At 45.0% G+C, this 14804-nt stretch overlaps 1 protein-coding gene across 3 annotated transcripts in view; it reads left to right on the top strand.

The window, feature by feature from the left end:
- The window catches only part of LOC142583417 (cytoplasmic aconitate hydratase-like), a 244026-nt gene that overhangs the window by 84928 nt on the left and 144294 nt on the right, over positions 1–14804 (top strand). For all 3 annotated transcript variants that reach the window (XM_075693876.1, XM_075693874.1, XM_075693875.1), the window contains one exon: positions 5179–5338. In XM_075693876.1, the coding sequence (XP_075549991.1) occupies positions 5179–5338 (160 nt within the window). The remainder of the gene's footprint in view (positions 1–5178; positions 5339–14804) is intronic.

The following is a 14804-nucleotide window of genomic DNA, read 5'->3' as shown; positions in this document are numbered from 1 at the left end:
TTTAGCAATCGAGCAGCAGGTGTCAGTTGCATTCAACGACGCCATCTACATCTGAGGGAGATTTGGTGCCAACAGAAATGGCGACGCTGGAGCAAGGACGGATGCTGACTTGATCTTCGGGTTCATTTATGACACAGTAACTGAGGGTCCTATCCCGTGGTATCGCTTGGTCAGTGTACAGCATTGTTGACTTGGATCTTGGATTACTGTGCCTTGTTGGCTTAGGAAGTCCAGGCTAAGGATAACGTCCTGCAAGCAATGCTGCAACATTACGAAGCTTGCTGGATTTGTCTGGTTATGAACCATGATTCTTGGTGCGCAGGCTTCAGCCGGCATTATTAATTTATCTCCAGCTATCCATATTTCAGAGCCTTGCCATTCAGTCTTTTCTTTCCTCAGCTAAGTGGTGAATGGTCCACTGACGACAAGGTAGTCGGCTCCTGTGTCGACTAGAGCAGTGGCCTTGTGGCCATTGATAAGCATATCGAAGTTGGTTTATTCTTGGTTTTGCATTGCAGTCTGGTCATCAGGTCACAGCTTTGTCACATTGTCCCACTGCTGTTACATGGCATTGTCAGGTCTTCTTTAGGTGGCACATTTTTGCCTTTGAGGCTTTGTTGCTGTGACATCGAGAGGGAACTTGAAGCAGCAGTGGCGGATCTTTGGCATTTGAAGAACATAAACTGCACCTCCGTTGGTTGCTGCTTTCAATTTTCCAGCCACAGGTTGGGTTAGTGTACGATTGGCACTGCAACGACATGCATTGTCCTAGTGATGGTGAATGGGAACAAGGTCGAGATCTCCACTTAGTTTCTTCCAAGTAGTCAGTGATGTCTCAGGGTCATTCCTCTTGTCGCAGGCACAGCGCATTTGAGTTGAATCCTTGTAGTCCCATTTGGTGGTACAGGCAATGGTGAAAGATGTGGTCAACTTCCTCACACTGATAGCAGAGTGGGCCGCAGTCAGAGGTACGCCAAACATCTGTGTTCCTTGGGGTGTTGCATAATTTGATGGGCGGGCATGCTGGCAGTAGCAGCTGCCGCCAATAAAATTGCTGTGTTACGCGACCTTGGTGCATGCGCAGAGCAGAAACGGGACAACGGTGGTGGCACATGTCATCGCTTGTGGCTCAGGCTGCAGTTATGGAACTTCCAGAGGCTGATAGCTTTCTTGGCAGATGATGTCACAAATTGATGCTACCTGGGGCTGGGATGTTTCAAAAATGTTTTGTAGTTGTTCACCGACAACCTGTCTTGCAGCCTCCCGCAGGTCTTTGGAGCAGATTGCTTAAATTTCTGCGCAGCCTGGCATTGTGTGGCAATTGAATTGTCTAGTGCATGTTTCAAGCATCATCTCGGTTGTCGTGGCCTTGGACAGAAAGGTTGCTACAGTCTGGGAGGGTTGCACATCAGTCCAGCGAAGAGTTTTTGCACTTGAGAAATCTCAGGATATTTCTGGGTCGGCACGGCAGATAAGATGGGTCATCTCTTCTGTAAGGATGGCGATGTTCTTCTTAGGCAGCTGGACTTGCGTTTGTCATTGAAGTTCGGCCCTTTCTCTTCTGATGTTTGTGAAGATTTTTAGGAATGCACAGTCGAACAGGTCCCATGTCATTAGCGAGGACTCTTGATTTTCAAACCAAGTCCCAGTGGCATCTTCTAATGCAATATAGATGTGGCGCAGCTTGTCTTCAGAGTTACACGTGTAGGTTGACACTCCTTCAAACATTTTGAGCCAGGTCTTAAGGTCATCCGATGAAGCTCCGCAGAAGGCAGGTGGCTCCCTGAGTTGTTGAGTTGCGATCATTAATGGCGACACTGAAGCTGTTATTATCACTGTTGAATTTTTCATGTCTATTTGGGTAGGGGCCCGTACTCTGGCAGCAGTCCTTAATGCTTGTGGCTAGCTCATTGGTACGTTGCGATGTCAGTTTTGTTCACAGCTTTGGCTTGGGGGGGTGTCAGGTGGACAACAAAGAGGCACCTTCAACAAATGTCGCATTCTAGTGACAGTGAAGAATACCACTGCCAGAAATGCTAGTTGAGGATTTAACTCTTTATAGGGTGAACTTGTGCCCAGCAAAGTAAACAACACACAACGCACAACGATGGCAGTTAGCACAGTAGTCGATTGTTGGAATCTGATGTATGGGTCAAATGCATGGGCTAACTATGCATTACTCATCACACATACCAGCATAGCCGCTGGTGCCTGTGTACTTTTTAGAATCTACAAAACTGTCTGGTTCGCATACGCAATTTGGTTAGACAAAGATTATTTGGCTATAGAATTGGTGACAAAGTTATGGTACAGGAAGGCATGCCTTGCGCCGAGCGATAACTTCGTAACAGTGGTCAGTTGAGAAAAAAGGGTCACTGGAATAAGATAAACACCGTGTGTATATCAATATTAATCAGCTATGTTTTCTACATGATGAAATTTGACAAAAAGTAAGGCATTGGTAAGCTCAAAATCTTCCTTTACAGTTGTTAATATATGATATCAGATCATTGCACAGTAAAACCTCATTAAACCGTACCCGCTTAAACAGTAGTTTTGTTTTAAAAGTAGTGAAGTCAAATCCCGACTCAGTGGCGATTGAACATAGTGTGTTTTGTATCCACATAAACCGTACCAGCTTATTGCGTACGTATCGGTTAACACATAGTGTTTCCACTTTTCATTGCGCAAAAACGGCAGTTCATCGTCTCCAGCGGGCGGTCTGGCAGAAAAACAAGCCTCAGACATCGGAACAACAGCCTCCAAGTGCCCTGTGCGTTTGCGCGTGAAGCCACATCATCATTTCGGCGGCGTGCCAGAGAGTGTTGTGGCGTTACGTACGAGGACTTGCGTCATGCCGAAGCTCGGATAAAAAAGACGCTGGATGTTTAGCATAGAAGAAAAATTAGAGATCGTTCGTGCTATTGAACATGAGACGAAGAAGTCGGCGCTGGCATGCGACAGGGATCTGCTGTTGACTACGGTGTGTGGCATTTGGAGTGCAAAGTTGCTCGGCAGCACTGCTGCGACCGCAAAGAGATGTCGGCTACGAGGTTCGACTTTTCGCCATCGTTGCCTCTGTTGTTGCCGAAGTGTCAGCTAGCAACAGTGATGAGGACGGCACAGAAAGTGACAGCACAGGCAATTCAGGCCCAACAGTGGCAGAAGCTGCGCATTACGTCAGCCTCGTTAATGCAATCATCGCGACGAGAACAGCACCCTGCAATGAAAAAGGTGCCTCGCGACTTCTGCAGTGCTACCGCATGTGTGTACAGAGAATACGTAACTCCAACGAGGAATCTGCCATGCGGGTGTTTGCCGAGAAGAGGGGGCTGGCTGAAAAGCGGCCTCGCAGCTTCAATAAGTTTTATTTATTTATTTATTTATTTAGAACATACTGCAGGCCTACAGTAGACCCAAGAAGGAGGGGCGAATACATAATATATGCAAAACGAACAGGATTAGCAAAATTGAAAAATGTTAAATACAAGTTGTAACACAAAATACAGCAATAAATACAAGACTCACATGCAAAATACAAAAAGTAAATGTAGAAATAAATGGCTCTCAAATTAAATGCTGTGAAGAAAACATTGAGTCAAAAGAATCAGCTCTGGTTAAAAGATCTGGCGGACACCTGTTCCACTCCTCAATGGTGCGTGGAAAAAATGAGTATTTAAAGGCGTTAATCCTAGCACTGTAAGGGGTTAATGATTGTGCATGATGATTTCGTGTTTGGCGCGTAGTGTTAGGTTTAAGGAAGAGGTCTGCATTCATAGACAGTTTATGGTTTTTTAGTAAGAAAAGTAGTTTCAGTCTTTGAATTTTCCAGCGCAGCTGTAATGTTTCAATACCGTGAGTTCGCATGAGGGTCGTTGGTGAGTCAGTTACACGATACTTTGAAAAAATAAAACGGACGGCTTTGCGTTGAATCATTTCAAGGGCCTCGATGTTACGTTTAGTGTAGGGATCCCAGACGGTGCACGCATATTCTAGTGATGGCCTTATTATTGAAAAGTAGGTTAATTTTTTAAGTTCAGGTGGGGCAAGTTTTAGTTTATGTCTAAGAAAGCAGAGTTTACGAAAGACTGAGGAGCATACGTTTGATAGATGTTTATTCCAGCTAAGGTTTTTCGTTATTGTAACTCCTAGATACTTGTACTCGCTGACTTCGGTCAGAAGGTGAGATGAAATATTGTAAGGAAATGAGAAGGAAGCCTTTTTGTTAGTTATCGTCATGTATACTGTTTTCTCTAAATTTAGCTTCATGTCCCATTTATTACACCATGTATGTATGTTCTGAAGATTGGAGTTTAGTAAAACTTGATCATCTTGGCAAGTAATTTGGTGAAATAAAACGCAGTCATCTGCAAATAATCTAATTTGAACAGGGGTAGTTATAACGTTAGTAATGTCATTGATATATATCAAAAAGAGGAGAGGTCCGAGGACGCTTCCCTGTGGGACGCCTGAAGTGACCGGCAGGTGGTTTGAATAGCAATCATCAACACAAACAAATTGTGTGCGGTGAGAAAGGTATGAGGAAATCCAACGAATTATGAAATTAGGAAGACCAATAAGTTCAAGTTTGTAAATTAGTTTGGCATGAGAAATAACATCAAAGGCTTTGCTGAAGTCTAAAAAAATAACATCCATTTGACCAGCGCTATTTAGTACACTTGCAAAAGTATGAATGACAGAAGTTAGCTGAGTGACAGTCGAAAAGCCTTTTCGAAACCCGTGCTGATGGGGGGTAAGTTCCTTGTTATCGTTTAGAAATGTAGTTTGAAAGTTTAGTTTGTAGTTGAAAGAAAGTTTGAGGCCGCTGTCGTCGCTGCTACGCCGCCGTGGCATCAAACGAAAATAACACTTCAGTCGAGCGAAGTGAATAAATACTGCATGTTTTTTTCCTCTTTCATCGCACTCTCTCTGAGTTCCGTTTTTGACAGGTAAGTGGTCGATCTCATGCTATTTCTGTTAAACAGTACTACTATTTAGTACGCACTTTTTCTGAGCTCCGGCCAACTACGGTTTAACGAGGTTTCACTGTACTGTAAATGGCGAAATGGCAAGCGAGTTGCAGAATAAGTTTTATGACTGCTGCTGAAGCCTTCCTCTCATTTTGATTGCCTGATCAATTCGCAGAACGCACAGTGATGGTGTTGTTCTGTCTGGCAGGTTGGCTTCAAAGGTTACGGCTTGAAGCCCGAGCAGATGGCCGCCAAGGCTGCCTTCACCCACGATGGGCAGCAGCACACCCTGCAGCATGGCTCAGTCGTCATAGCGGCCATCACCAGCTGCACCAACACCAGCAACCCATCGGTCATGCTGGGCGCTGGTCAGTACGGGCATGCTCACATGCAACTTTGCACAGAAAACATGGGACAAGACCAACAGATGCTCTTTTGCAACCATACCTTATGGAACAAAAGAAGCCCAATCTTATAGATACACTCGACTTCCATTAATGCGACCCTGATGGGACCAACGAAATTGACCAAATTATCCAGCAGGTCGAATTAAACAAGATGTAAAAAAAAAGACAAAACACCGCAGATTCATTTGGCAGTATTTGCACAATCCTAACTTACCCTTCAGTTAAATACGCACCCACTTTATAGGTGTCAAAAGTAGAAAACTAACATAGAAATGACTATAATGCTCCTAAGCAAAGTAGAAATTTGACATGCGCTCGTTTTTTCAGTAAGAAAAATGGGCAAGGGTCAATATGTGCTGCACAATGGTTGCCAGTTGCCACAATGGTTGTCAGCTTCGCCGCAATACATTCTTATTATGTGGTAAAGCGTATGAATGCCACGATGGCAGTTTTGGTATCGTGTCCGATTGCATCGCACAGGAAATTTCTGGCTCAATTTTCTTGAAAAAAAGAAAGATGAGTGTTATAATCACATAAATACCATAATCAGACATTGTGCGCTTTGATTATTGCTTGAAAATCTTTCTAGGGCAGGCCGGAAACAGGCATTTGCAACGAGAGGTGATGGGTGTTCCACTCTTTGATTGACCCCTAATATGTGTTCATTTTTCTTGCTATAAAATTGGGTGCATGCGAGTTCTTACTTTGTTTAGAAGCTTTAGTGTCATTTATATGTTAGTTTTCTACTTTGGACACACAGAAAGTGGACGAGCATGTAATTGGGGGCGTTTAAGGATCGGGCAAGCACTGCCAAATGAATCAACATAGTGTTCTGGCATTCTTTCTGCACCTTGTTTAATTGGACTTGCCAGACAATTCAATCAATATTGTCAGTTCCATCAGGGTTCAATCAACGGAAGTCAACTATAGGAACGAAGATCTGCACAGAGAAGTTTGTCCTGTCTGTTGCACTGTTCGATTCCATTCTACACATACACCAACCAGCCCATTTCAGCACACTGTTTCTGTGCTACCTCCATGTGGTGTGATGCAGTGCATAAAAGCATATCAGTGTTCTCTTGGGCTGTTTCCACAGTGCATAATTTCTTGATCAGTGGAATGCTCACTGGCTTAAGCATTGCTGTTGGCACGGACTTTGCAGCTTCTCGTGTTATGCTTTCCGCTTGTGCTGTTCACTGTAGACATCAGCATTTCGAGCAAGTGTGCCACACACATGGTGCACACAACGCTTTCTGGGTTTCGTGCATACGTTTCCGCATTATGTTTTTGCCGATCCTGTAATGCCTGAAACCCACCTTTTTTTTTTTTTTTTTTTTCTAATGAGTAAAGATTGTCCAAGCACCAGGCCAGAGACCATGTCTCTGGCCTGGTGCTCGGCTTCTCGTGGGGGTTCGCATCTCAAAAGGGCGCCCAGTAGAGATTTGCCGAGTTGCCTCTGGGCGCCTCTTGTCCAGCCACAGGCGGCCTTGTTGAAGAGCATCCACCGCAGCTGTGGGAGGCAAGTGCTGCCACTGAGGACCTACCGACAAAATAGGTACAAGCCATCTGGTGCTCTCCCGATCTGGTGCTAGGCCATTATGGGACCACAACGCTTGGAAGGGCGTGCTTGTTCCCAACCCAAAGGCGTCCCCACCTCAATAGGTCCATTTGGGCGCCACATGGGAGATTGCTGCCATGAGAGTGGCCCAAACCCCCTCTTATTTTCTTTCTTCTTTTTTTTTTTGTGCTCACAATGGTTTTGATGGGAATTTGAGGCACAGGCTCCTTTCCCAAGTGTATCACCTCTGAAGAAAGCCGAATGCTAGGCTTGGGTGCACTTGTGCCCATCTGAACCAGTGGATGCTCAGCAGCGGTAGGAATTGAACCCACAACCTCTCGCAGCCAAGGCGGCCTCAGCTGTTATCAACTTGTACATCCTGTTGACATGAAACCCCCCTTTTTTTTTCTGAGATATGGACATTCAAATGGGCGTTTCAGCACCGCTGCCTTCATTCGTGTTGTCACAGTATTGACGGCACATGCGGGGTCTGCTTATAGAAGATTAGATCTCCACACACAAGCAATGAATTTGGCTGCAAAAACAAAGAAGCCAAGTGGACAACACTCTGTTCACTTGGCTTGGCAGCAGAGCTAAGGCTGCATTCTGTTCTCGCCTACTCGCTTGAGCATTGTGCAGATGCACATGCTGCCATTCCCACTGAGCAGCTGTGTGCATAATGTCACAATGGGGTGCGTCTGCATCCCTTACGGCACGGATCTTTACTTTCTTGTGAAAAAGTTAGACAGGCTTGAAAAGCAGGTACCAGCATTAGTCACAGATGGATACTGGTGTCCGTGTAATGTTCCAGTGTCCGCCCATGTCTAATGCCTTTTCTGTGTGTATGCGACCTTGTGTATTTGCTGGTACCCCCTTTTGAAGTTCATCATGCACGAACTGGCCCAAGAGCTTGCACTTAAGTTAGACAGGCCTTTGTTTAGGCCAGATATGCCTAAACCAATCTCACTTTTCTAAAGAAACGCTTGGTTCCAAATTTCTGAGCAGAAATTGTTGCATATTGTATACGATAACACAGCATGCAGTTAGGTATATTTTCTTGACCATGCAAAAAACATTAGGGATGTGCGAATACTTGAATATCACCAAATCAAACCAAATAGTGAATGTTCAAGGGATTCAAACCGCAAATCGAATACAGTCGCTGACCGATAAATCAGACACCGATAATCCGGACATGTTCGGTAATTTGGACAGCTTCGTGGCACCGCCATTTGCCCCATAGACTTAAATGTGTAAAAGCAACCGATATTTCGGACAGCCTCCAGCCCTACATTCGATTATCCCGACTCCATCTGTGGCTGTAGTGTAAGCCAACTCTGCCTCCATTATCTCCTCTGGCAACGTCAACACATCAAGTATGGCCTTAGAGATTACACGCTAGATGGTAATCTCTGAGGCCTTGCCTTGTTTTCCGCTCTACGCCTCTGAAATTTAACTGCAAATGCCAATCTTGGAGGATTTACCTAAATTGTGAGGTCGCATCAACATCACGATCATCATCATCATCATCAGCCTGGTTACGCCCACTGCAGGGCAAAGGCCTCTCCCATACTTCTCCAACAACCCCGGTCATGTACTAATTGTGGCCATGCCATGCTTGCAAACTTCTTAATCTCATCCGCCCGCCTAACTTTCTGCCGCCCCGTGCTACGCTTCCCTTCCCTTGGGATCCAGTCCGTAACCCTTAATGACCATCGGTTATCTTCCCTCCTCATTACATGTCCTGCCCATGCCCATTTCTTTTTCTTGATTCAACTAAGATGTCATTAACTCGCGTTTGTTCCCTCACCCAATCTGCTCTTTTCTTATCCCTTAACGTTACACCTATCATTCTTCTTTCCATAGCTCGTTGCGTCGTCCTCAATTTGAGTAGAACCCTTTTCTTAAGCCTCCAGGTTTCTGCCCCGTAGGTGAGTACTGGTAAGACACAGCTATTATATACTTTTCTCTTGAGGGATAATGGCAACCTGCTGTTCATGATCTGAGAATGCCTGCCAAACGCACCCCAGCCCATTCTTATTCTTCTGATTATTTCCGATTATCACAATCATCGCATCCTTTTTCGGCACCCCCATCCATGGCCCGTTATTGCCATTCTGTTTGTTCATGAAGTGGACACGGGACACGGAACACTAAACACACTGAAGTGGACATGGGACACGGACACTAAACACGGGACACAGTATGGCAGAATGCCATCCTCAAGGCAAACTCGAACAAATAGGGTGTGAGCCTGGGCAAGTTGGTATTCCATGCTGAAGTGACTAGTGCAAGACTGAACATGGGACACTAAAAAGGTGACAAGGACAAGCGCTAACTTCCAACTGGTGTTTACTACAAAAGGTATGGATATATACTCTCGCGCACTTGATCATAATCAGTTACAATAGTGAAAGTCAACATGGTGATCCCAAATAAACATGAATTTGCCAAGGCGGTGCCAAGGCCTAATGTGGCCTCCCACATACAGAACCCAAGTATGCACTATTTTTAATAATCAATGCTAGGGATGGTTTGCTAATGTAGTTGCCTTCTGCGATAGCCGCTGCCTCGATGATGAGTCTAGTGCTTTCTTGCGCGTTGCTTGCTATTATTTCCTTTTTTTCAAAGATTGGATGACATTTTGCATTGCGAGCAATGTATTTCAAGGAAACCCTCTCTCCCTTTTGCACTTTCTGATTATGTTCCTGTAGTCTCACATTTAGGCGCCTTCTTGTTTGTCTGACGTGACACTGCCCGCAGGAAAGAGGTAGGCTATACCCTACTCCTCTCGAGCAATCGACAAAACTCTTTCTGTGCGCAATGTTGCGTGATGTTGTCTGCTGACAGGGCTGGTTTTGGCGCATAACTGAGATAACTTGTGGGGCACAGAAAAAAAATGGCAGAAACTGTCACCCTTTGGCCTATATTCTTTAGTTTATGCAAGATAGCGTGAATGTATGGGATGACCGCTAAATTCCTGCAAATAGTATCATGCGGGCCAGGAGGGGTATCACAAAATTGCAACTTCTTATGTATTGTTTTTGAAACTGAAACAATAAGGCAGCTGGGACAGCCAACAGCCTTCAAACGAACTATCTGCGAGCTAAAGCTCTCTTGTACTGAGTGGTAACAGGATTAATGTACTTTGTCCCTGTGGGACTCGGAACGTTTTCACCATGTGCCGTTTGCGTTTGTTGTCTACGGCCATACGGATGCACCTACCGTCTGGGTTATCAAGACGTGAACAGACCATGCTGTACCGTCTATGGCTAGGCGTTGTGTTTACGAACTCGTATGCTTTCATTATTGGAATGGTCATTAGCCCCATGTGTGACAAGTGCAACAGCGATGAGACGCTCGCCCATATTATCTGTGTCTGCCTGCGATATAGTGCCCGGAGACATGTGAGGCGCAGAGTACTGGACCAGTTGGACAATCGCCCACTTTCAAAACTGAAAGCATTGGGTTATTTAATAATGGGTTACCCGCATTATTAAGGTTCCTGCTGTCTACGGGGCTAAATGGTAGACTTTTAAGAACTCCACCCCCTACCACTCTGTAGTGTATGCGGTTTGTTCGTGCTCGTCTTCCTTTCTCTCCACCTTCCCCTCTCTTTCTCTTCTTGTGCCCCTCACCCCTTTCTCCCGTGCAGGGTAGCCAACCGGAACTACCTCAGGTTAACCTCCCTGCCTTTCTATGCGTCCTTTTCTCTCTCTCTCAGCAAGGCGTTTTTCAAGCATGCCTGAACAATGTCATGTTTGACCAATTTATTATGGGCTGATAAAAAAAGGCAGCAGGGGTTTTTTAGCATGGGGCTCACATTTCCAACAGACATGCTCGCCTAAAAAAAAAAAAACCTCAAATCAAGAAACTTTAAGGCACCATTCTCAGGACGTTCTTGTGTGAGAGTGAGCAGTTCCAGGCATTCGCTAAACAGCGCCAGTGCCTGTTGGAGGGATGAATCAAAGCCGGCATCATTACAGTCTAACAGAATAAGGTAATCATCAACAAACTGAAAACATTTTACTACATGTGTACCAGATAAAAGAGCTTCAACCTTCCTATCTAAATTTGCCAAAAGCAGATCACTCAGAATAGGGGCAATGCCTGAACCTATACACATGCTGCTTTTTTGCAGATAAATTTTCCATTCCACTCAGCAAAAGTGGAGTTAAAGTAAATTGCTAAAACATGAAAAAAAAGAATGTTGACTGTGACGCCACACTCATTCTAAAACGCCGCAGCTCCAAATTCAAAAATGGCTTCTTCAATGATGCCCATGAGCGTGTGATGTGGAATGGAATATTATAAATCTTTAATATCAATAAAGAAACCCTTATACGGAACATTGATGTTCTCCTTAAGATGATGAATTATCTGAGATGAATTATTAACTAAGAATGGGTCATTAATTTGTAGCATATTTAGGTAACGCTGGAGCAGCAGCCAATCGACTTTTCATCTCGGGTAATTCAGCATCTTAAGGAGAACGTCAATGTTCCATATAAGTGTTTCTCTGTTGATATTAAATATTTATATTGCAGTCGAACACACTTATAACAATAATGGTTTTAACAATATATCGATTATAACATTGAGAAGCTGCTGCACCGTCGACTTTTGTATGTTTTCCATGGTGAAATAACCTGATTACTACAATGCCCCGATGCCACATTATAGGTTATAACGATGAAGTCTGGCTGCAGGGTGTCCCGAGCCGAAAGGTAGTGAAATGCGAAAACCTTGAAAAGAAAAAAAAAAAAGAGAAATTCGAGCTGCTCCATGATGAGCCGCTGCTCCAACAGCTGCTGCGCGCTAATTTTGCAGCCATCTCCACGTGGCTCTTTCTCATCGCCCTTCCACCCCTACGAACACAAATGGGCTGCGCCCATAGGTCTATGCCGCCCCACCCTCTGAAACGCAGATATACTGCGCCAACAGCGCTGCAAGCAGATTGCTTGCATGTTGCTTGCTGGCTTCTCATTCAGTGCAGTTCTGCGAACAGCTTAATTGCTCGTGTTTGTTTTGGTGGTTGTGTTGAAGTCGTTCCTGACCACGCGGTTTCTCAACTTCGCTTGACTCGCCGCCAAAATGGACGATGGCTGATACGCCTGCTGATCATCAGCACTGCACGACGTTGCTGGTGAAAAAAAAGTGCTCGGCTATAGATTTGGAAACTAAGTGCTCCTAACTGATGAGACGACCGTCACGAGCGTGCTTTCATCGGATAGCAATGGCGACGATTGCAGCGATGATGCGGTAATGCAGGCGGCCTCAATGTTGTCCTCACAGGAGGCCCCCCTCCGGGGCTTCATTTTCATGAGGAACCTTCCGCTGCACTACGTGGAGCACTTGGATGCCTTGGAGAAAGATGTTGGCAAGCTTTGCGTAAAGCATGCACGGCTGACATCCCCATGTTGACTTGCACGATTGTAACCGATTATCATATGATAAAGCGCACGAGAGTATATATACATACCTTTGGTAATAAGCACCAGTTGGAAGTTAGCGCTTGCCCTTGTCACCTTTTTAGTGTCCCAAGTTCAGTCTTGCACTAGTCACTTCAGCATGGAATACCAACTTGCCCACGCTCACACCCTGTTTGCTCGAGTTTGCCTTGCGGATGGTGTTCTGCCATACTGTGCTTGTTTGTTTAGTTAGAAGTTGTTTGTTTAGTTAGAAGTTAGAAGTCTTTCTCATGAAGTTATAGATAGGCCGCATCAAATGGCACTAACGGCGCCCTCGCAGTCTGACATTGAGTCTTGAGTCGCAGTCCGAATGAGCCCAACTCTTCAACTGAAGAGGCTAAACCATTGCCTACCATAACGAGCTCAAATGCAAACATCATTGATGACCTGCTGAGCTGCGGTATGTCGATTCCTGCCGCCATTAGATTTGAAGACTTTGCAGATGTTGACAGCGTGGTTTCGCTGCGTGCCGAACTGAATGATGACGAAATATTTGAGCAAGTTCTCCCACCGTCAAACAGCGACTCTGATTTGGATGATGACGTGCTGCATGCGTCGGGGCTTTCCACATGCGGATGATCTGGCTCAAGCCTTTGTAGTCCTTGCATTGGCATACAGCGAAACTCAAACCTGTCAGAAATACAAGCGGACTTGCTTGCATGTAAGTGGAAGTGCATGCAGCAATGAATTGACCACTTGCTCCTTGCACAGGGGCCTTAAAACGTAAATAAAGCAATTTTTTTATACATTCATTTTTTTTGGACCTTCGATATTTTGGACTTATTTACGCTCCCAGTGGAGTCCGAATCATCGGTAGTCGACTGTATCTGCTATTGGATTTTTCAAATATTCACTATGTTCAGCGTAGAGAACCATGCAGTGCCACACGTCGCGTAGTCTGTGGCGCACTTCATGCTCAGTGCCGCCCAAGTGTGCACTTCACATCCTTTTCGGTGCAAAAGGAGCACCGAATGCACCATGGACAGGCTGCCCCAGGCTGATGTGGTAGCAGACTTCGTCGCTGCGAGCGCTCTCTGGTGTCGGCCCAATGCGGGAATCATGCACACAAAGCACCCAAATGCCGCAATTCGCAGAATGGTGTCACATTGGCTGGGGCAATCCTTGTCGATTACAAGGTTTTTCCGGGTCGACCGGACCGATCAAAATAATGCAACCCGGACAAAGGGGGCATGGCAACAAAAGCGATGCATGTTTTGGAAAGTCCGAAAATCTGGCGGATTAGCCAGCGATAGGCACACAGATAACCGTCAGTCACTGATGAACCTCCCACACGAACACATTAGCAGCAAGAATGCCATGGTGGCTAGCGGCCCGTTACCACATCGGCCAGTAGTGCATTTTCGTCACAACTGCACTGCCTAGGCCATTACGCTTAATTGACACTCTCATCAGGCGTTGGTGACTAACGTTGCGGTTTGGTGCCGAATCAATGCAGATGTGTTCCCGACAGCTGCGCAACACTCAGGAAGCCAACAAATCGCTTTGCAAACGTAAGTGAGTCAACCGGGGGATAACAAAATTGCTAACGGCCACCATTTTTGCGACTGGCTCGACAGGCCTCTCGTTCCCAACGCCTTTTATAGATGCGCGTCAGTCTCTTTTTGTAGCTTTGAGCAACCCATCAGAAGACTAGCTTGGCATTCACACGATGGGCGCAAAAGTGTCGTGGCCTGTTGCATACATTTGGGCGGACGGCAGATGCCCACAAGGGGAGACAAGGGTTAGGGGGAACCTTGCGTTAGCTTGCTGTGACCCTCCAAATTTCAGAACATTCATACGGTGGCAAATCATGCTGAACCTGACAATTAAATGGTGCAGACAGCGCCTGCACTTAACTGTCGGGGTCGGCTACACGGGGAATATTCTTGTTATGCAATGCTAGAAAACTCCCCAACATGTGAAGAACCATATTTTCTTGCTGAAACTTTATAAGCATAACGTTTTATGAAACATTTTCAGATATTCTATATTCTGTTTGATATTTGGCTTTTATTTCTTGATTTGATTCAATATTCATTCGAAACCTACTATTCGGTAATTCGCACACCCCTAAAAGAAAACATCCAAATGACAGAAAAATTGCAAAAATATCATAACCATTACACATTGCTTTTTAGAGACGGAGCTTTTTTCTTAAAGCTTTAGCTAGTACAAGTTTCATTAAAATTTGATAATAAATTGACAATAAATTTTGCTGCAAAGTTCATATTTTCGCGGGGAAACATATCTCTACAGTCCTCCACAAAACACCCATAACAGCATGGTGTATCTTATATGATACAGCAAAATATGCTTGCCTCACAGAACTATGTGAATGTATTTCTTAATTGAAACATCACAGTAGGCTAATAAAGCGTAAGCAAATACCCTGATATTT

The sequence above is a fragment of the Dermacentor variabilis genome, chromosome 5, assembly GCF_050947875.1.
Source record: "Dermacentor variabilis isolate Ectoservices chromosome 5, ASM5094787v1, whole genome shotgun sequence".
Lineage (NCBI taxonomy): Eukaryota > Metazoa > Arthropoda > Arachnida > Ixodida > Ixodidae > Dermacentor > Dermacentor variabilis.
The sequence above is the reverse complement of the archived record's forward strand: the minus strand, read 5'-3'. Positions and strand labels throughout refer to the sequence as shown.